The following is a 24,315-nucleotide window of genomic DNA, read 5'->3' as shown; positions in this document are numbered from 1 at the left end:
TCCCCTCCATTGCTGTCAGTAAGGTGTCAATTTCATTTACTTGGGTAAAGCATATAAACAGCTGTGCAAATCCTGATTGTTAGAAATAATTCCACAGAATCAGAAAGGACATTCCTTGAGAAATACTAGTTGATTGATTGTTTATATAAATGAACATTAGAAATTTTTAATTTTAAATTAAAAGCAAAGTCACCTGGATTTTCTTCAAATGTAAGTAATGTTTCAACGCAGTCATTCTTATTTTTCTCATGCAAATCTGATCAGTTAAAGCTGAGTATTCTCAGTTATTAATGAAAAAATAATATACATAATCCTAAATAAAAGAAGTGTGCTGTTGTGACTTTGAATGAGTCACATGGAGTACAAACACTGTAGATGTAAGAGGTCTTCATTCCACCCAAGCAGGTATTCAGGGGGAGACTTAATGGAAGACTCTTTCATGGATGAATTTCTCAGTGGAATTCAGAGTACTACTGTATATTTATATTCATAAGAATCAAGATAACAGGTGATTGAACATAGTTTCAATTGTTACAATAGCATGGTTTACTCCAATATTTTGAGTGTAGTCAAATGATTCCATCGAATTTTATGTCTGCGATGAGAGCAGGTCTTCGAATAACAAGACACCTCTGAATATTCATACACCTTGGTTAGGACAAAGTAATTCCTGAATTTGGTCTAGAAGTTTCTGAGGACAATGACCCCAGGCGTTCAAAGTTAGTGTTGTGAGAGACAAATCTATGCGTACACAATAACCCAATTGTTGGCTGCTTAGTTCAAAGATGTCTTTGGCTAAGCATTAAATGATTGGGTTTGATATAGACCATAAGACATAGGAGCAGAGTTAGGCCATTTAGCCCATTGAGTCTGCTCTGCCAATCATGGCTGACTCTTTTTTACCCTCCTCAACCCCACTCCCTAGCCTTCTCTCCTTAAACTTTGATGCCATGTTCAATGAAGAACCTATCAAGCTCTGCCTTAAATATACCTAACGACCTGGCCTCCACAGCTGCCTTTGGTAATAAATTCCACAAATTCACCATCCTCTGGATAAAGAAATTCCTTTGCACCTCTGTTTTAAATGGACGCTGGTCTATCCTGAGGCTGTGCCCTCTTGTCCTAGACTCCCGCACTATGGGAAATATTCTTTTCGCATCTAGGCCTTTCAACACTTGAAACGTTTCAATGAGATCCTCTCTCATCCTTCTAAATTTCAGGTCACTTTATAGGTTAATTAGCCTAGCAGCATTGCCTTTACGTTTGACCAATGCATATGAGAATGTCTTATGATTATGTCAGTTTATAAACCATACCACTTAAGTGGCCACCTACTGTCAGCCTGCAGCCAGATGTCTTCAGATGGTGCTTATTCATGCAGCTTTGCTTTTAATTTCACAATTGATTACTGCTTTCAGTGTACATTTTAAAATAGTTCATGGAGACTGGTTGTCATTTATATTAATGACTACTATATCTTAAACTTCATACTTTGACGATGGTTACTTCACCTAACGCCTGCAATGATTTGTTACTGTAATCACCAACTTTAAAATTCATTTTCCAAAGCAAATTAGCACTGTTGCTAATCACCACCAATGCATCGAACTTACTCGTGCAATGGTATTAAACTCAATGAATCAGAGCTTGCACCTTCATATTATGCACCAATAAGGCATAGGATTTTTTTTAATGTTCTTCAGAAGCTCTTGGACTGAGAAATTAAGTAATTAGAATGTATTTTAAGCAAATCTAGCGAAGATTTGTTCTGTTTTAAAATATGTTGCTGATGGAATGAAAAATAGAGCGGTTTTCTAAGGGCAATCAGTTCTCATCTTTGAACAATAATAAAATTCTGGTGACTACATCTGCATTGAACAGAATCATTTACTATATTTTCTCAGTCCCTACATGTAGGAATTTTAAATTGAAAAGAAATCAAAATAAAATTAAATACATTCATGAATTCAACATTTAAATACAGCTATCAGTTCTTTCAGATATTATTATATTTTTAAGCAGATACTGGCTTATTAATTTTTTATTGTAATCAAATTTCAGTCAGATCTTTCCTGCATTTACCAAGAACAGAGAAGAATGTGCAATCGCTATTAAATTATTCAAAATTCATAGTAGTTATAATATGCAATAAGTGTCACAATATTTTAATATAATCTATTTTCCACAGCCAATAATGGTGTTATTAAGCACTGAGAGGAAGTTTGGTGTTGAATGATCTAGCATTCAAGTTAGATAATAGAATTTTTGAATTACTTGAGAAGTAAAATCTGCAGATGATAGAAATCTGAACAGAAACCAGAAAATGCTGGGAAAAAAATCATCAGGTCAGGCAGTATTTTTGAGAAAAAATAAACATGTGAGGTCAGTGATCTCTAACTGGATCTGGAAATGTGAGGAATAAGCTGCAGACTGGAGAAAGAGTGGTAGAAAGTAAAAAGGGAATAAATGTGATAGGATAGAGTCCAACTCATGCAGTCTTTGAGAGGAAAATTAATACTTGTTCATTGTAGCTCATCTTTCTAGAGGAATGACAATTAGGAAAATGAATAAGGGCACTAGAGGGAAAAATACTGAAACCTAGATAAAGAATGTAGAATTGCTGGAAATCTAAAATAAAATTGAAAACTGCAAACACTCAGCAAATAATGTAGGATCTGTGGAAAGTGAAAAAAATAATAACTCCATTCCCCCAGATAACATCCAGCTTCATAACTTCCCAACCCTGCATGATCCGTAAGTAAGAAAGTCCTGGAAAACACATTGTTTCAGTCTGCTCTTGTCCCACCAAATGTATTTGTTCCTGCCTTACTTCTCCTTTTCTCAGTTTCTTCCCTTCAACATCCCTGGCACCTCTGCTGCTTTTTATCCCCTTTTCCCAGGCAGCTCATTCTCATCCTCTACATTTCTAGGATGGATCGATGACTTGAATTCTCTTGAATTGAAGCACATCCAGTTACTCTCCACCACTAAACTCCTAGTTGAATTTGTTCTCACATTGAAAATGTTTTCCTATAAATCCACTCACCCTCCACAAGTAGCTGATGCAACAATGGGAGTTCGTGTTCACGGAAGCTCATTGTGATATATACAGAATAGTCCTGAAACAACTGGTTCTCCTGTACACTGCTGATTGTGTTGTTGCTGCTTCCTACACTATTACATTAGTTTTGCAACCAGATCCCACCTTCCTCCTATTTTTCATGTGGTCTGTATCTGACTACTTTGCCTTTCTTGACTTCCTTACATCCATCTCAACCAGTGCCTATACAAAGCCCATGGACTTCCACAGCTATCACCCTTACTCTTACCCCCACCCTGCTTTCAAAAAGGATTCAATTCCATTCTCCCAGTTTCCCTATCTCGTGTGCTGATGTTGGGACTTTCCTCAGAAATGCTTACCTTCCTCTCTCTTTCCCCTCCATGAGGGAACACTCAGTCAGATTCCCTCCATCTTCCACATCTCTCCTCTCACGCTTTCTCCCAGCCCGAGCATAGCTGTGGTTTTCTTACTCCTATGTTGCAACCATAGCCCCATATTCCACAGCTGATCAGAATCATGTTTATTATCACTGATATTAAGTCAAGAAATGTGATATTTTGTGGCAGCGTTTCAATGTAAAATCATAAAATTACTATAAATTACAAGATGAGCATATAAAGCTACCTCAGTGAGACTCCACCACCAAGCACCTCTCACACCCTGCCCACCTCTCTTAATTTATGCAAACTATTTCATTTGCAAACCTCTGTTTGAATCATGTATCTTCTCCGAATGGTTCCCTTCTCCCTTGTATTTTCTCATTCAGTCACAGAAGGTGCAGCCCGTGCCATTTCATCTCTTTCCTTCACATTCTCAAGACTTGGACAATCCTGTTAAGTGAAGTACCCTCTTCCTTGCACAGCTGCCAGTTAGGTGTTCATAATGCAGTGAAACTGAATGAAGGTCAGGAAACCACTTTGCCGAACATCTCCATTTGACTACCACAGTGATCCTGAGCTTCCAGTCACATGTTACTTTACTTCCCCATCGGATTCTTACACTTTGACCCCGTGTACTAATCCAATGATTCCCAACGTAAACATGAAGAACAACACTTCATCTTCCATCTAAGCATCTTGTAGCCACTGGGATTCAATATAGAATTCAATTATTACCATTACCCAGAAATTAGAAATGGTTGATTCTGATGTAACATCATTCAACTGTAACAGTTCAGTTTTTCCTCTCTCCACAGGATGTTACTGGATCTTCTGTGCATTTCCAGAATTACTGTTGCTTTCAAATTTCCAGCAACTGTTGCATCTTCATCTCACAGTTAGATCTTTTTTTTCTTTCTATTGACTTCATTCATATACGTACTTGTATTTGCTACCCTCCAAATCAACTATGATCTATAAGCATTGATATTGCTCTCTTAGATGGTACTGAAAGCAGATGTGTCATCAGGACAACCTAGGTCTTCATCCTATCATGTACATTCCCTTAGATCTCTTCAACCTTTCCTCTTATTCCAAACTAAAACCCACTTGATTTATCACTTTTCCAGTTCTGATGAAGGATCATCAAGTGAAGTTTTAACTCTGTTCCTCACTGTAAAAATGCAGCCCGACTTGCTGATATTGCATCATTTTCTTTTTTTACAATCAAATTATTTGTTGATCTTCTGCAAAACAGGAAGTTCAAATGTACATGTGTGTTTTGACAGGAAATAAATCTGAAGTCTTTCTCTTTTCCAGATCTGCGACAAGGAATGGCACTATTACGTTATTAATGTTGAGTTTCCTGTAGTAACATTGTACGTGGATGGAGTGATTTATGACCCCTACCTGGTGACAGATGACTGGCCCATCCACCCGTCACACATTGATATGCAGCTAACTGTTGGAGCTTGTTGGCAGGGTAAGGTCATTAACTGTGGAGAACAAGTGAATGTTTGGTAGATGCTGTGATTTCAAGAGAGATTCATATTTTCACATAGCTGTACCAGCTTACTTCAACACATATTTAAATACAAAACAGCTGTTTTCTAAAATAATTGAAATGATTCATTTCTCCTGTTTTTGTTTTAGTTCACCATGGTCCATTTGTGTTATATAATTGACTGTTCCTTTAAGACTGTTTTATTAATGATTATAAAAGAACATTGACAAACAAAGGTTTCCTATTGTAAACATATCTCGATTAAGTTTTGGTTGCTTGAATCTTCCTGATTCTAACTATTTACAAAATATGCAACAGTATGCAAATGAAATGATGCTAATCAGAAGTGATATTCCTCTGTATGAAAAATTGAATAATAATGGTACCGGTTAAACCAGGTCCCAGCAACGACATCCAGCATCCTACTTAAGTGGTGAACGGTGATGCTTAGTTTAATTGATTCAAAAGTAAATTGTTGCCGATTCAATAAATCTAAAACAAAACTAAAAGCCTGTTAACATTCAACAGGCCAAACAGCATTCATGATGTGAATATAGTGACTGTTTCAGGTCAATAACTATTTCTCAGAACTTTCATCCTGAACCATTTACCCCATGGTCACATTTATGGTTTAACCAGTTCTTCCCTCTACCCTATTCAGGACCTTGACTATTTGTTGCCCCCTGAGTATGCTTTTACTTAGTTTAACAAGCTACCTTCACCTCAAAATTCAATCCTGTAGTGCAGATTTTTACGCCAGAGAGCCCTAGCACATCATGTACTGAAGGAAACTACTTCCTCAGAGAGCTTGAAGGAGCTAATATTGATCTGTTTTGTTGGGCTATTTTGTCACAAGTTTCTGATTCTTTAGAAATTCTGGCCTTTTATCTTTATATATTTACAGATAGGCATCAAATCCAAACCTGAAATATTATTTTTCTCTATATAACATTTACTGCCTGATTTAACAAATGTGTCCAGTATTTAATTCTTAATTAAATTGTATTTACCCTTGTGATAAATTTTAACACTCTCCATTCCATTCTCTTTGAGATTACTTAAAGTTTCAGAGAAGTAATTATCAAATTGATTGGTGTATCTGTTTGAAAACAGCACCAAACAGAAACAGTTAGGATGTGTCAAATAGTCTATTTCTTGTAACTATAAGTGTTAGTAAAATTCTACAGAAATAACATTTTTGTTTCCCATTCTCTGCTAGTACCAATCATCGCCTTTAGCTGAATGTAAACAATTATTCAAATTTGAGAGTATTTTTTATTTTTTGAGAGAAAAATAACGAGTATTTGGGATGAATAGATTGTATTGACTTATAAAGTCTGTTGCTTAAATTTTCAGGAAGTAGTATGTAAACTTTTTGAAGCTTTACTGATACAAATTGTGGCTGCCTATAAGCAGACAAATTTCAAAGTGTGTAGTTTATACATTTTTGATAATAATTCTGCTTTGTATCTTTGAATCACTGTTTAAAATGGATATCCAGATATTATCTGACTGATATTTTATTTTTCACTAGATGAATTAACCAGTGTTGTATTTTAAATAGACTGGACAATGATCAGACTATTGATTAGTACTTTCAAATATTGTGAGATTCCATCCATGTTTAATTTATGATTATTTTCCCCCAAAAAAGTCCTATTTATATATCTGCGCTCTATTGGGGAAGATTGTCATATGTTTTTATTTTGTTTTATTGTTGACCATATTTATTGCATATCCTTTCACACCATCACTTTTATGTTAAGTGTATTTAAATATCATATGAGACTGAGTGCTACTGGAATGACAGAATCCAGCTACAGAGTTCATTTTAGACCTTCATTTTTATGATCATTTAAATCAGTAGAATAGACTTCACAAATTATGCTTCAGCCTGCTCTGGGGGCTAATTGATTGAACTTTTATTCGGTGTAAAGATTTCATGTTTTCTTATTTACACTTTAACTAATTGGTTGAATGATTAATGTAAATGAAGGAAAGTGTTGCCATAGTAACAGATCGCTAATCAGCAATAGAGGTCATTTCTAATAGCTGTTGGACTGTAAAGAAGCCATTTTTGAAGAAAACATTCAAGATCTGCTGAATTTTAGATAACGTACAGCTTCAGTTATGGAGGAGGATATTACTAGCTTATTATCTTTATTGCACTATGTATAACTACATGCTGAAATTTGGAGTAGACCTTTAGGGCTATAATTAAATTAAGAGTTTTATGTTTAACCTGTGGGATTGTTAAAGATTTACCAGGTGGAGTGGATGTACCCTCCAGCTAACAATAAACAAAGGCATGTTCCTGGGTCTAGTCTTGAAATGTTAAATCTGAAAACAGTATCCTGTCAAACCGCCACCCATCCCTGCTTCTCCTTCCAGCCAAAATTAAAACAACCTAGTGCAGAATTGGTGAAGATGAAGAAGCCTTTAGAATACTATAACATATAATTATGTACAATTACAGCCATCAGAAATATCTACCAGGGCTATAAGATGTAAAAAGAGAAATAGTCAGTCAACATGTAAACAGGCCCGTTGGCCCCCTGGAGCTATAGAGATCATCCAGCACCCTTTTACAGTAATCCTATAGTAATCCCAGTTTTAGTCTCTCCACATTCTTATCAGCTCCCTTTTGTTTAACCTACCCAGTTGCATGTCTCTGGGATGTAGAAGATAACAGAGAAAACTCACAGAGTCGCACAAAGACTTTGAAAACTCAACACAGAGAGCAGGAGAGGTTAAGAATAAACCCAGGTCACAGGAGCTGAGAGACAGTGACTCTACTACCTGAACCACTCTGTCACTCACACTCCATTCCTTATTATTTGGGCATCAATTATAGCTGGATGTGTAGTACCATCCCTGATGTGACCTCTTGATTGTGCATCACTGTGCGTGCTTTTGGAATTAACCTCATGCTCTTAGGATAAGGAGGGATAAAAAATGAAAAATCACCAAGATTCTCTTTGTGATTACTTTGTTTATGGATGAGGTAATACGGGAGCTTTGGGAGAATTTGTGACTGGAGAGCACGGTCATACCACTTGGACAAGAAATGGAGGAATAGTATCCCTCATGAAACTAACAAATAAGTGAGTAGAAAAATGGGTGAAGATATTCCAATGTAAACAAGCAGAAGATACGTACCTTCAGAAGGGTGAAATTAATTAAATATAATTTATGTAAGGCATTAACTTCGATCTCCATTCTACCTGATGAACATAAATCAAGCAAGCAATCTCTGTGGTTCAATAGCTCATTAATGGCAAGAGAGAATCCTAATAAACAATAAAAATAGCAATAATTAACATAACAATTTCATATGTTTAGCCAAATAATAAGTATAAAACATATAGATGTTCATGTAAAATATGTACAACAAAAATATGGAAATACATCCACATTCATCATCTTTCTAAACCTCACTGGCTGATTTTTTTGGGATAAGTATTGATTGTTAGCTAATTAAAGAAATGTCACACATGTGCAGGAATATCGAATTTAGAAACAATTCAGTCAAGAGTCAATTACTACATGAAACTTCTTCAAATAATGAGCCTCACTGCAATTTGTTATGTCTCTCTATTACTGTCACAAATCACCAGTGCTCTTAAGTCATCTAAGTTGAGAATTTTTTCCATTAGATGCTATCGTATTTATTAGAAAAATTGGGTCACCTGGGGGGCATGAATTCCATAACCACTTAACTCTGATTCAATCAGTTTGCTGTCTGCAGAATGTTGTTTGATTGTTGATGTCTGCTATGCTGATCCACCACTGCAGTTAAAATCCCTGCAAACAGATGTTATTGAACATAAATTATATTTAAGGGTTGTTTTAATCGCACAGCTACAGAACTGGTTGAAATAAATATGTGCATTTTTGTACAAACATTAACAGTATCAGCTAATGTTTTATTCTCACAGTATTACATTTAGCAAAACATTGGTTCTGCTCACTTTAATATCTGTCATAGTAAGATATGACATTTGGTTAAACAAGATTTTTTTTGTAACAAGCTGTTAGCAAAAAAAAACAAATATAATTTGCAACTTTATGAATATTTCTGAATTCTCCCAATACAGTGAAGTGACACAGAGATTTATGCAGTCTGTAATCTATGTAACACACTCATCTTGACATAATATTATTTCAGGCAAACATTTGACAGTGTTTTACAACTAGATGCCCAGCCAGGGAGAAAAGAATAGAAAATAAATCTCTGAGATCCATCAACAAAATTGAGAATGATAATTAATCTGCATCATCAAATGATAGGCACAGCTAGGATAAGGTGGATGATGCTAACATGTCGGCAGGCTTGATGATTTCCCATTCAGAACAAGGATTTGGAAATCTACTCATTGCAGGAAAAAAGTCAAAGGAGCACAACATGACCAGAAATGGGAGTATATTTGCAAGAGTATGTTGAGGTGCAGATGATTGGATTAACAGGTCATAGATGAGGAGTGGATAAAGGAGCAACTTGCATTGTCAGTTCTACAGTTGATAAATCAATGAAAATATAAGATATTTATAATTCTCAATCACTTTACTAGGAGACGGCACAAGTTTGTTTTAAATGAGACACAAGTCCTATGAAAGTAATGCACACTTGAGGTTCAAGATGTCATTTATGATAGAAGAGGCCTTACAACAGAATAAAAACATATGCAAAGGAGTTTCATCCCCAAGCTCCTGCTATTGTAGAGCAGAAATGGTGAGGGAAATGATTTAGGGAAAGATTAGATGAGGAACGGAGAGGATTGCAAGGAAGGGATGTTTTGAGTGAGTGAGGATTGAAGATGGATTGGGAAAATTGAACATTGAAGATGAACAGTGACCAGACGAGCAGGGAACAGGAAATCATAATGGTGCTCCTAATTAGGTCAGCAAGAAGTAGATGTGGAAATTTGGATATAGCTATTCACAATGAAAAGTTAAAGAAAATGGATGGAAAACCTACATGGAAAAAGATGGATGCCTCAGACTCCCTGCAGCGCTCAAGGTTAAGGACGGGCACTTTAGCTAATCCAAAAGAAGACTAAAGCTTGCTTCAGAGTTTGAGCTCTGTACTAATTGTGGGCCTCATTAGGTCATACTAATGCTGTCTGTTGTTACTGCACTTGCTCACTGACACATCATAAGTAGATGAATCAGACTAGAAGTGCATAGGATGGTTTCTGGAGCACTACATGGATTTTTTGATCAAATCCTTATTTTTAACATAACAGAACTTCTGAAAGATGAACAATGGAGCATATAGAATTCATAGGGAACTGATTATCCCTGGTTTTTGGAAAGTGAGTCCGAAAAGTGGAATTATGCAATGAGAATAGAGTACTGAATGGTACTGCAGTGTTGGGGAAGTTAGGAAGAGGAGTTGTTGTAAGTAGACTTGTTTGACAGTTATTGGGTACTACATTGCCATATTAATATTACTGGAGGCTAGGGTAACATGTAAAAGGTGATAGGTCACTACTGAGGCCAAACATTGGCAATTGGACTAGCTTGACTGACCATCTTGGTCGGCATGAGCCTGTAAGGCGAAGGGTCTGTTTCTTGTGCTGAAGCGCTCTATAAGGTCACTCCATAGCATTAGTTGTTTGGATCTGTAACTTATAATGGCAGCTGAGTCACTCATGCATATCTGTGGCACGCCAATGACTTCAAACACATCATTTGTAGACGGTGCATGTCAGCTGTGAATAGGTAATGTAGCCAGTGGCTCACAGCACCAGAGCCCGTGATTCCGTCCTGATCTCCTGGTGCTGTCTGTGTGGAGTTTGGACACTTTAGCAGTCAGGAAACAGCAAAAGATAACACTTTCTACCTTTCATCCAAAAATATATTCTTCACTGACACCTAACATAATAGTAATGTGTAAAGAATCTTTCAAGATTCAAAATTCAAGGTTTTTTTATTGTAATTCTTCAGTACACAATTGTATCGGAGAAATAAATGAGTGTTACTCTGGATCCAATAAAACATAAAAAATGCACAATAAGCATAAAGAACACAATAAAGAAGAGAAAAATACAATAAGTAACTTGATTGAAGTCTCCTGCAATTATGAAAAAACTATCTGGGTGTTTTTCTGTAGCGAGCTGATGATACTATAAAGCTCTCCAGTACAACCTTTTTCCACTCAATGGGCCAAAATACTAAAATTAAAACAAACATTGCTGGAAATACTCAACATCAGTGAGGAGAGAAATAGGTCATGTTTCAGGCTTGCGACCTTTCGTATGAACATTTTCTTAGCCATGTGAGATAAAATAACAAATGGCTTATTCCAGCTAATGACCTTTAACAAAGCAGTAGATCTTCTTGTAGCCATTTGAAATAAGCTCGGCATTCTGACACCAGCAAAGCAGTCTGGTTGATTTCAAGACACATTCTTCCAAATTCAAACAAAGTTCAAAGAAAATTTATTATCAAAGTACATACATGTCACCACTTATGACCCTGAGATTCATTTCCTTGTGGGCATACTCAATAAATAACTAAACAGAATCAATGAAAGACTTTCCAACTTGGGCATTCAACCAGAATGCAGAAGACACCAAACTGCAAATACAAAACAAAGAAGCAACAATAATAAATAAATAAGAAAAAAAACATTGAGAACTTGAGATGAAATGTCCTTGAATGTGAGTCCAATGGTTGTGGGAATATTTCAGTGATGGGGCGAGTGAAGTTATCCCCTGATTGTTCCTGAACCTGGTGGTGTGAGTCCTGAGGCTTCTGTACCTTCTTCCTGATGGCAGCAGCAAAAAGAGGACTTGTCCTATGTGGTAGGGATCCCTGATGATGGATGGGTGGATGATGATCAATGGCTGGGAGGACTTTACCTGTGATGGACTGGGGCGTATCCACTACGTTTTGGAGGATTTTTCATTCAAGGGTATTAGTGTTTCCATATCAGGCTGTGATGCACGCAGTCAATATACTCCTCATCAATAAACAGAAGTTTGTCAAAGTTTTAGATGTCATGCCAAATCTCCGCAAACTCCTAAGGAAGTAGAGGTGCTGCCATGCTTTCTTCGTAATTACTCTTACAGTACATGCTGGGTCATTGGCACGTTCTTGAATTCTTGCTGCCGATTGCAGCAATTTAAATTTGAATCTGTGCAAATGTTTTGTTTGTTAAAGGACACCCCTTGCACATAACTGAATTACAGAAAAAATACCCACTACGGAACAAAAAAAGCAAAAATCAGGAATGCGGTAGTACTTTTGTTTGCCCTGGAAGTTCCCAGATTGTTATTACAGCTGTGGCAAGATTAGTGGTTCCAAGGGAGATGGGATTAATGAACCAATTTTAAACTAGACTACAAATTGGCTGCATACTTCTGGCCAGCAGTAGCAATTAATCGAAGTGTTTCTGCTCGGGATCTAGTCACCACTGAAGTCCCTCAGGAATCTGTTGTGGCTGTCTTGAATAAAGATATTAAATGAGTAGTTTTTAAGATAGCTGTTGAAAGTGACATGACTCAGGGTGTGAGAAATGTAGAAACCAAAAAGTGCAGCCTAATTATACAATGCAGGTATAATGGTCATTGAGATATGATAGGTGCCCTTTAGGATGGATAAATGCAGAGTACTGACATTTCCAATTGCATACTTATAGGCAGATGGATGCCATCCATGGTAACCAACTTGCAGCGAGAGAAGCTTGTCAGCTCATCATGTCTGTGCTGACTTTAATAAAGCTATCCAATTAATTACACTGCCTGCTCCTGCTCAGTGTATTTTTTTTCTTTTTCAGATATTTATTCAGTTCATTTCTGCTTGCACCAAACTTTCAGGCAATGGATAAGCATGACCATCACCAGAGAGAAGGTTTCATTCCGTTCTTCCAAAAAGAATGACTTTCCGAAGAAACTATTTCACTGCAAATTACGACCGATAGTTATGAGTTATTGATGTTTCAGACTTCAAGGTCTCTTTATTGCACTTGATGCAAAAGAAGGTATTTTGCAAGTTAGAGGAAGTTTCACAGCATAGGTCTACCGTAAAGGGCCTGAAAGACCACTTATTTCTTTCTTTGCATATTCCCTTATTTCATACGATTCAGGGCCTTTCTTATCCATGTAACTCCACATTGTATCACTAAAAATTTCAAAATTCCCTAAATTTAGAAATACAGTAAATCATATTACTGATGACTTGGAACCCTGATAATTTGGCACCTGACTTATTGATTAATGTTTATTGTGCTCTGTTTTCACTCACTGGGGCTCCAATTCATACATTCCCATTCCACTCACTGTGGCCCACGTTTTCTTTTGACTTCTCTGAGCCCCAGTTCCCTCTTTCCATTTCCATTTACCAGGATCGCAATGCCCACATTCCTGTTCAACTCATCCAGATCCTGATTTCCATGCTTCCCTTAGTCTCATCTAGGTCCCAGATCCCACATTCCCTTTGAACTCATTGGAAACCCAGTTCACCCAGGATTCAATTTTTGCATTCCCATAAATTAACTAATTCACTAGAAAATTTATTAAACTGCTGTGTAACAGCTTAACATTAATTAAAAGTTTGTGGGATATTAATAGAATTAACATCCAATAGTAAATAGTCCAGTAAATCTTGTCGAACAAAGTCCTGTCTTCTGAAGCATTAAGTTGTACTGTAGATAGTTCACAATAGTTTGAATTCTGACGCCATCTAATGTTAGTAAGTAGCAATGTGCAGATTTTGTTCAGTGAATTTGAAGTACAGACAAGTTTGCAAATTAAGAAAAGCATTTATGATTTATAGCATTAAAAGCATTTAATTTTTCAGTGTTTTCTTGTTTCAAAGTCACATCTTTAATGATTACATAGCACCAAAAAAGATTTAAAGAGTACAGGGTACAAGTACTTGTCTTAGTCACACCATCGCTGCCTTTTCAAAATTAGAATCATGTTTAATATCTCTGGCATATTTCGTGAAGTGTGTTGCTTTATGGCTCAGTACAGTGCAATACATAATAATAAAAAACTATAAATAAAAATAAGAATATGTATATAAAATTTAAATTAAATAAATAGTGCAAAAAGTAGAGCAAAATATAGTGAGGTTGTGTACGTGAGTTCATTCTCCATTCAGAAATCTGATGGAAAAAGGGAAGAAGTGTTTCCTAACATGCTGGGTGCATATATATTAAGGCTTTTATAACTCCTACTTGAAGATAACAATGAGAAGAGGGCATGTCCTGGCTGACCCTTTCCACCGCTAATCTCTTGGTGAGGACTGATGTGTGTTCCCTCAACTTCCTCTTCCTGAAGTCCATAATCAATTCTGTGGTCTTACTGACATGAATTGCCAGGTTGTTGCAACATTTCTAAACCAGCTGATCTATCTCACTCCTGTATGTCTCCTTGTCACCATTTGAAATTCATCCAACGTTAGTTGTGTCATTGTCAGATTTATAGAGAGCATTTGAGTTGTGTGGAGCCACACAGTTGTGGATGTAGAGAGAGTAGAGTAGTGGGTTAAGCCCACATCCTTGAGGTGCGTCAGTGTTGCTTGTCAGCGAGAAGGAGGTAATATTTCTAATCTGCACTGACTGTGGGCTCCTGACAGGAAGTCAAAGATCCAGAAGCCAATGGAGGTACAGAGGTTTAGGCTTTGGACCTTGTTGATTAGTACTGAGGGCATGATGTGGTTGAATGCTGGGCTGTAATAAAAAACAGCAGCATGATATAGGTATTGCTGTCGTCCAGATGATCGGAGGCTGAGTGGAGAGCCAGTGAGTATCCATTCACTGTATACCAATTGTGACAATAGGCAAATAGTAGGGATCCAGGACCTTGCTTAGGCAGGAGTTGATTCTGGCCATGAACTCTCAAAGCACTTCACCACAGTAGATGTGAGTGCAACTGGGCAATAGATGTTGAGGCAGCTCATTCGCCTCTTCTTGGCACTGGTATGATTGTCACCATTTTGAAACAGGTGGGAGGCTCCAGCTGCAGCAGTGAGAGATTGGAGATGTCCTTGAAAACTCCCGTCAATTGGTTGGCACAGGTTTTCAGAGCCCTACCAGGTACACCATCAGGGCCAGTTCACCCTTTTAAAAGATGTTCAGGTGTCAGTCTCCAAAACAGAGATCACAGAGTCACCAAGCAGCAGGGATTCGCACAGGGGTAGTTTTATTCTCCCTTCAAAGCATGCATAAAAGACAGTGAGTGAAGGTTCACAGCCGTTCATGATGCTAGATTTTGCCTTGTAGAAAGTAATGGCCTGCAAACCCTGGCAGAGAACTGACTATTAAGTCTCTAACTTCAACTAGAATTGTTTTCTTGCTCTTAAACTAGCTTCACTTAAGTCATACCCGGATTTTGTGTATAGTTCTGGATCACCAGTCTTGAATGCCATAGATCTAGCCCACAGCAGACTATGAATCTCCTGATTCATCCACAACTTTTGATTTAGATATGTCCGGTATGCTCTCAAAGGCACACCCCCATCCACACAGAACTTGATGAAGTCAGTGAAAACTGTGGCATATTCATTCAGATTCAGATTGTAAATCCCAGAATACTGTCCAGTCCACTGACTCAAAGCAGTTCTGTAAGCTCTCCTCTGCCTCCTTTGACCATACCTTCTTGGTCCTCAACACTGATGCTACAGTCCTCAGTCTCTGCGTGTATGCCAGGAGCAGAGGTGCAGTCAGGTGATTGAACTTTCCAAAGTGCAGGAGTAGGATGGCATGGTAAGCATTCTTGATGGTGGTATAATAGTGGTCAGACATGTTGCTCCCTTTGGTTCCACAGGTGATATGTTGGTTGTAGTTGGTCGGAGACTTTGTCAAGCTGACCTGGTTGAAAATCCTGCAACGATAGGGAAAACATCAGGTTTCACTGTTTTCTGCCTGCTCATTGCAGTGCTCAGCTCCTCCAGTGTCGGCCTGATGTTGGCCAGGGGTGGAATATACACTGCTACCACAGTAATAGTGGAAAACTCTCTCAGTAGATTAAATGGATGGCACTTGACCCACTAGATGCTCCAGGTCAGGTAAGCAGGACTGAGACAGAACCACCATGTCCGTGCACCACGATGAGTGGATCGTGAAGCATACGATGCCATTAAAAGACTTAGCCGTCCTGTCGTTGCAGTGGATGATGAAACACTCGGGCTGCCACACTGCATCCAAAATGGTGGGGGAGAGCCTTGTTTCCATGCAGCTGAGTACAGAGCAGTCCCTGATGTCCCTCTGGTACTACAATCTTGCTCTGATTGGTCTTGTTTTTTAGTTTTATTCACAAGGACTGTTCATTCACCAGCAGCATAGTGGGGAATGAGGGATCTAAGGGCTCTGCATTTCAATCATTCTTGGAGACCAGCATGCTTTGCTCATTTCCCTTTTCTTAAAGGGGAACTGCACTCGCAACACATGTCTGCAGTCCAAGGTCTGCCAATCTTTAAGGATTACTAGATTTTTTAAAGGTTTTAAAACCGTGTCGCTTATTGAAGTATCCATGACTGTGTCTTTGGATTTCAGCTAAAAAGGAATATTTAATAATTCCGTTCAGAGCTGCCTACAAATAATCGCCTCTTGTCAATGCCATCTTAGGAGTATACAGTGTTTTGTAGCTATGTTGCCTCCATGCAGCCTTTATTGGTCAGGGAGTCATAGAACACTACATGCAATCGATGCCAAACTGTTATTCTGCCTAATCCTATTGACCCACAGTGGACCATCATCTCCACAACTCTACTCTCCATGTATTTATTCAAATTTCTATTAAGTATTGCAATTGAACTCGCTTTCAGCACTTCCTCTGGCAGCTCATTCCACACTCTCACCACCTTCTGGTGAAGAAGTTCCCCTTCAAGTTCACATTAATCATTTCACCTTTCACCCTTAACCCATGACCTCTAGTACTAGTCTCACCCAAACTCAGTAGCAAAAGCCTGCATGCTTTACCCTATCTATACCACTGATAATTTGATATGCCTCTTTCAAACCTCCACTCATTCTCTGACACCTCAGGGAGTAAATTCTCCAATGCTTCAGGGTTGCAGTTATGAATTTCCAGTTTAAGATGGTGCTATTGAAGATTTAAAACGGCTTACTAGTAAATCATAAGGCAAGAGATTCGACTAAAAATATTACTACCAAGATAATTTCTGAGGAGAATTGTGGCGACAATTCACAGCAGTGAGGAGGCAGGTGGAAACGAGTCTGGTACAGGGAATGAACCATGCTGGGGCAGTGTGTGGCACAACCTGTTCAAGCAGGGGTAGCAGATGGAGTTCGTATTGCTACTGGAGATGGAGTCAACGGTTCGGAAAGGACCTGATGTGGAAGAGTTTCAATGCCCATTCACCTAACCCAGGTGTGAGACTGGATCATTCCCAGCGCCACGCCAATTTGGTGAGATCAGAAGTGGCGTTGCAAGCATATCAAGGTGTCAGGAGCCAGTTCCTAGAATGTGGCAATCAGTGCTTGGATAATTTAAATGCTGGCCCAGATAGACGGAGGTGAGAGTCAGGCTGATTTCACTCGCTGTCCCACAAATGTTTATTCCTTTCTTCATGGTACCGAGGCCATGAACTGATCCGGCTGCTGTGTGTTTCTGCCCCACTGGAGTGATGAACTGGGCATCATGCTTGGGCCTACTCCAAATGCTGTAGGAGTGGATCTGGGACTCAGTCTGGTTCGGAATGCTGTTGGCTTGCTTCTATTGCTTGCATGTGATGCACTATCAATAACTCCAAAAGACTGGAAGTAGAGTAAATACTGAAAAGCTTTTACTAGCAGTAAAATGAACCATGTCCATGCTGGATGACCGTCCTGGACTGTGGGAGGAGCAGTGACACAATCGCCTTTATACAGGGGTCTGTGGGAGGAGCCACAGGAGCAGTCAGCAGAGGAGCGTGTCCAGACAGATATACATGGTTTACCACAGCATGATGCATGTGTGGTGAACTAGATATACCTGTCTGACTGCTCCTGTGGCTCCTCCCACAGACCCTGCTGACTGCTCCTGTGGCTCCTCCCACAGACCCCTGTATAAAGGCGACTGTGGGCTGCTGCTCTCCCTCATTTTCCCCAGGATGTAGTGCTGTTTATTCTTCCAGTCAATAAAAGCCGATATCTCGCTTCCTAAGTCTCAGCGTGAGTTATTGATGGTGCATCAGCATGTGTGTTCTTTTTCTCTCTCTCTCTCTCTCTTTCTCTGTACTGTGGTTTTATGCCTTCGTTTTAGGTTATTTGGACCCCTTGCTTTGTGGCTCCCTGTGAGCAGACAAATTTCAAGGTATATAATTTATGCAATCTTTGATAATAAATGTGCTTGGAATCTTGAATCTTTGAATCTATTCAACCTTCCCCTATAACTCAGATCCTCAAGTTCTGGCAATCTCCTTGAAAACCTTCCCTGTACTATTTCAATCGCATTGATAAATTTCTTGTAGAAAGGTGACCAGAACTGAACACAATACTCCAGATTTGCTCTCACTAATGTCTTACGTAACTTTCAAGGAAGTATGTATATGCACTCCCAGGTTCCTCTGTTCTAGCACAATTTTCAGTGCCCCATCATTTACTGTGTATGCCTTACCCTGGTTTATTCTCCTAAGGTACAATACCTCACACTTCTCTGCATTACATTCTCAGCCCATTTTTGCAGCTTGTTCAGATCATACTACAAGTTTGGACAGGCTTCCTCACTATCCACTACCTCCTCAATCTTGGTGTCATTTGCAGATTTGTTGATCCACTTTAGCACTACCTCATCCTGATTGCCAAATGACTGAACCTTATTGACTGGCCTCCCATAAGGAGCTCTGTCAAAGGCTTTGCTAAAGTCCATGTTGACAACATCTATCCCCTTTCCTTCGTCATCTATCCTTTAAGAATCGTTACATAATTGGTATTGGTGATTAAAAAGAAATTACAGCTTCTTTTAAATTAAGCCTTTTGCTCAAAGTAACACAGAGTGACTTCTGGAAACCTCACTGCCCATCCTTCCTCCCAGCGCCACATAATGTAGACACAATCCACATTTAAGAGGTGTAGACTAACTTTAAGTGGCTACCAGCCATATTGTGTGCAATCTATGAGCAATGTGATTCTTCGAGTATCCGTCACAAAATTTGGATGCTATCTCTATCAGAAACAGTTGTCAGAATCTCTTGCCTCCTGCCAGCATCTACAGAAATTAACACTCTTTATTTTTGAGATTAAAAGGAATATAATTGAAATGATATTATAAAACTGGCATAATAAGTGTGGAATTATATTTCATTCAATTAACATTCAAAAAGGACATCTGTAGTTGTCCTACAGATACGACAACAGCATAAACTACTTCTGTTTTAAAATGGATCCAGAGTGCAATACTAGAGAAAGTATCATATTTTCATGAGTACTCCATTTTTCTATTTCTCCTTGTGCTATGATTTTGCTGGAACCTTCTAGATGAGATGTGCATTTTATTAAACAAGCTAGTATTTGATTCAACACATACAAAATGCTGGCGGAACCCAGCGGGTCAGGCAGCATCTATGGAAATGAAACAGTTGACGTTTCAGGCCGAGACCCTTCTTCAGGACCGGAAAGGAAGGGGGAAGACATCAGAATAAAAAGGTGGGGGGTGTGGGGGAAGGAGGACAGCTAGAAGACGATAGATGAATCCAGGTGGATAGGAAAGGTAAAGGGCTGGAGAGGAAGGAATCTGATAGGAAAGGAGAGTGGACCATGGGAGAAAGGGAACATGCAGGGGCATCAGGGCAAGGTGATAAGCAATTGAGAAATGGTAAGAGGCCAGAGTGGGAAATAGAAGAAGAGGGAAGGGTGGGTAGGATTTTTTTTACCAGAAGGCCATCAAGATGGAAGCTACACAGATTTGAATATTGGGGGTAGAAATTAAAATGGTTGGCCACTGGGAAATTACGCTTTTAGCACATGTTCAATTTCCATCTATGTAGCTTCCAGTCTGATGGCATGATCATTCATTTCTCCTTTTGATGAAAAGATGCCCCTCCTCGTCCTCTTTCTCCCATGCTCCACTCTCCTCTCCTATCAGATTCCTTCCTCTCCAGCTCTTTACCTTTTCCACCCACCAGGCTCCACCTATCATCTTCTCACTATCCTCCTTCCCCCTCCACCCACCCTTTTATACTGGCATCTTCCCCCTTCCTTTTCATTCCTGATGAAGGGTCACTGCCCAAAAAGTCCACTGTTTATTCATTTTCATAGCTGCTGCCTGACTGGTTTGAGTTCCTTCAGCAGTTTGTATGTATTGCTTTGGATTTCCAGCATCTGCAGAATTTCCTGTGTTTGGTATTTGATTCAGTCATTTAATTTTGCAATTAAAATTGTTTTAATATCCTCATATTAAATTATAAAATTATTAGTGTTAGCATTGCGTGATTACATGTTTTTGAATCTCCAGTTTTTCTTTAGTTTTATCAGTATGAGATAATTTTGAAATCAAGCTAAGGAATTTCTGGGACCGAAAGTCTAAGCATTTCCCTAAGGGTTTAGCCATTTGTGCTTCAGAGCTGCTTGGATGATAGCGTGTCCATATATGATCATGATTATTCATGGAAACTTGTTTCTTCTTTGAAAGTTTCCAGTGATAATCATGATCATATATATACAAACATATTACCATTCAAGCAGCTGTGAAGCACAAATGGTGTTGCTCAAGGTTACTAGCCAGGAAAAGTTCAAGATCTTTTTCTGACAAGAAACACTTTTAAAGTACGAGTAAGATTTATTTCATTTATATATCGTTAAATCTGATGTATATGTTCTTAATCTATTTATTTTTTGTTCAGTCGTTAAAATGATGTATAATAATTATGCCTCAAATCTACAAAGCCAGTTTGCATTCCATTCAAATCAATGGATTGAAAAAGGATCGGTTTCCATAACGGGAAGATAACCTGGTCATTGTCCAACCAGTGATATTAGGTAAAACTCCTCTAGAGATAGTCAGCTATTGTCACAGTCAGAGAAACCAGCTGCATATGAGCCATTGCCAGTCAGTTTATCAGAAGCATTATGAAATGAGAAACAAAACAAAAATCCTGTCTATCTACTCCAAGATTGAAGTTGATATTAAAGATCTCTTTAAAAGAAAGAAGTGAGCTCTCCTAGCAAACATTACGTCTCTGACTGTCAAAATTAACAATTAACTGATCATTCATCCATCTGTTTGTAGGCTTTTATTGTGAGCTTCTGCCCACATAGGCGCAGCAGACAGCATCATTCATTGTGAGGCAAATTGTGACTTTGTACAAGTGAGGAGATAAATACCAGTAGAATATTTCTCTGAAGAATTGAATTACAATCCTTATGTCTGACTCTGGTGAAAACTGAAATAGATACTTGTTGGAGCTACATATTTTTGAAACTAAATGGCCCTTTCCTTTTGCCATAAAGCCTGGCTTTTGTGCTCAGCTGAAAAGGACAGCATGCACAGCTGATCTTAAAGAAAGATGTCCATGCCGACTTGAGATGTCTGTGCAACACAAAATAAAAATGCTGGGGGAACTCAGTAGGCCAGGCAGCATCTTTAGAAAAGAGTAAACAGTCCACATTACACTTCATCAGAACTGGAGTAAAAAGATGAGAAGTCCCAGTAAAAAGGTGGGGGGGGGGGAGGAAGAAATACAAGGTAGTGGGTGATAGGTGAAACCAGGAGATGGGGAGGGATAAAGTAAAGAGCTGGGAAGTCAATTAGTGAAAGAGATAAATGGCTGGAGAAGGGGGAATCTGATGGGAGAGGACAGAACACCATGGAAGAAAGGGAAGGGGGAGGAGCACCAGCAGTAGGTGATGGGCAGGTAAGGAGATAAAGTGAGAGAGGGAAATGGGAATCGGCAATGATGAGGCCATTACCAGAAGTTTGAGAAATCAATGCTCATGCCATCAGGTTGGAGGCTACCCAGACAGAATATAAGGTGTTGCTCCTGGCACCTGAGTGTGGCCTCATCATTGCAGTAGAGGAGGCCATGGACTGATATGTCAGGATGGGAATGGGAGGTAGCATTAAAATTGGTGGTCACTGAGAGATCCCACTTTTTCTGGTGGACAGAGCGTAGGTGCTCGGCGAAGCAGTCTGTGTTGGGTCACATCAGTTACAGCAGATGACCCCAGCAGAATCACAGGTGAAGTGTCACCTCCCCTGTAAGGACAATTTAAGACAATAAATGGTAGTGAGGGAGGAGGTGTAGGGGCAGGTGTAGAACTTGTTCCGCTTGCAAGGATAAGTGCCAGAAGAGAGATCAGTGGGAGGGATGAATGGACAAGGGAGTTGCATAGGGACTGATCCCTGCTGTAGACAGAAAGTGAGGTGGAGGAAAAGATGTGCTTGGGGGTGGGATCCCGTAGGAGGTGGCGGAAGTTACTGAGAAATATGTGCTGGACTTGGAGGCTGGTGTGGTGGACTATCAGTACAAGAAGAACCCTATCCCTGGTGGGGTGGCAGGAGGATGGGGTGAGGGCAGGTGTGCGCGAAATGGAAAAGATGCAGGTGAGGGCAGCATTGATGATGAAGGAAGGGAAGCCCCTTTCTTGGAAGAAGGAGGCCACCTCCTTAGCTCTGGGATGAAAAGCCTCATCTTAAGAGCATGTGTGGTGGAGACAGAGCAATTGAGAGATGGGGATGGCATTTTTACAAGTGACAGGGTGGGAAAAGGTATAGTCCAGGTAGCTGTGAGAATCAGTGAGTTTATAAAATATATCAGAAGATAAGCTGCCTCCAGAGATAGAGACAGGGAGATTGAGAAAGAGGAGGGAGGTCACAAACAAGAGAAAATCTGCAGATGCTGGAAATCCACGCAGCACACACAAAATGCTGGAGGCACTCAGCAGGCCAGGGAGCATCTATGCAAAAGAGTACATTCAATGTTTTGGGCCGAGTCCCTTCAGCAAGCCTGGAGAAAAAAGGTGAGGATGCAGAGTCACAAGGTGAGGGAGGGGAGGGAGAAACACAAGTTGATAGGTGAAACCAGGAGGGGGAGGGGTGAAACAAAGAGTTGGAAAGTTGATTGGTGAAAGAGATACAGGGTTGGAGAAAGGGGAAATCTAATAGGAGAGGACAGAAGGCCCTGGAAGAAAGAAAAGCGGGGGGGGGGGGTGGGGAGGAGAACCGGAGATGGGCAGGCAAGGAGGAAAGGTGAGAGAGGGAAAAGGGGATGGGGAATGGTGAAGTTGGGGGGGGGGGGGGGTCAGTTACCAGAATTTTGAGAAATCAATGTTCATGCCATCAGGTTGGAAGCTACCCAGATGGTATATCAGGTGTTGTCCTCCAACCTGGAGTAGCCTCATCGCAGCAGTAGAGTTGGCCAAGGGTAGACATATCAGAATGGGAACGGGAATTGGAAGTAAAATGGGTGGCCACTGGGAAATCCAGCTTTTTCTAGTGAACAGAGCATAGGTGCTCAGTGAAGCAGTCTCCCAATCTATGTCGGGTCTCACCGATATACAGGAGGTCACACCAAGAGCACTGGATACGGTAGATGGCCCCAGCAAACTCATAGGTGAAGTGTCACCTCACCTGGAAGGACTGTCTGGGGCCTCTGTGGTATGGACAAGCCTGTTTTTTTCTGTTACCAGCAGGCTTTAGATTAAGATCTTTAAGTTTCCGTAGCTTTTATGTCAGTTGGCTAACAGGGATTAAAGAATTTTAATAGACAAGGAAGGAAAAAGTGCCAAAGTCTAACATATTTAGTGTGAAATGTGGGGTTAAAATACAATAGGACAAGGAAAGAACCCAAAAATGTTATCAAATATATAGAGGATGTTAAAAAGTAATTACTTGCCGTATTTGGAACTCTTTTAAAAGAATATTATGAATGAATCACAACACACAAACACAGTTCCACCTTTCCCACTCTGCCACTTGCAAGGATGCTGTTCTGTTCTGTGGGTTCCTCTGCCTCTGCTGCTTCTGTTCCCATGACATAGTTTTCCTTTCCAGGACATCTGAGATGCCCTCTTTTCTCAGAAAGTGAAGTTTTCAGGTTTTCTCCCCACAGCTATTGAAACAGTCCCCATCTACATCTCTTCTGTTTCCTACACGTCAGCCCTCATGATGTTCTCTGCTTCCCCTCCCTTGATATGAAGACCTATTTGAATTCCCTTTGTCCTTACCCACCACCCATGAACTTCCATGTCCAATAAATCCACAATTTCTGCCACCTCTAATGCGATCCCACCACCAGGCACATTTTGCACTCCCCTCACCTCCCCGCTTTCCGCAGGGATTACGCTCTCTGTGACTCCCTTGTCTACTTGTCCTGCCTCCCCAGGTGCATATCCTTGCAACTGTATTATCTTACCTGGCCCAATAACCCTTCTCTTTCCCCTCCCAAACCTTTTCTCAATCTCTCCATTATCCACACCTTCC

At 39.7% G+C, this 24,315-nt stretch overlaps 1 protein-coding gene across 1 annotated transcript in view; it reads left to right on the top strand.

Moving 5' to 3' along the window:
* clstn2a (calsyntenin 2a) overlaps positions 1 to 24,315 on the top strand; it is a 550,354-nt gene that overhangs the window by 469,601 nt on the left and 56,438 nt on the right. The window contains exon 10 of the mRNA XM_073040910.1: positions 4,759 to 4,921. Within this exon, the coding sequence (XP_072897011.1) occupies positions 4,759 to 4,921 (163 nt within the window). The remainder of the gene's footprint in view (positions 1 to 4,758; positions 4,922 to 24,315) is intronic.

The sequence above is a fragment of the Hemitrygon akajei genome, chromosome 3 (assembly GCF_048418815.1).
Source record: "Hemitrygon akajei chromosome 3, sHemAka1.3, whole genome shotgun sequence".
NCBI lineage: Eukaryota > Metazoa > Chordata > Chondrichthyes > Myliobatiformes > Dasyatidae > Hemitrygon > Hemitrygon akajei.
The sequence above is the reverse complement of the archived record's forward strand: the minus strand, read 5'-3'. Positions and strand labels throughout refer to the sequence as shown.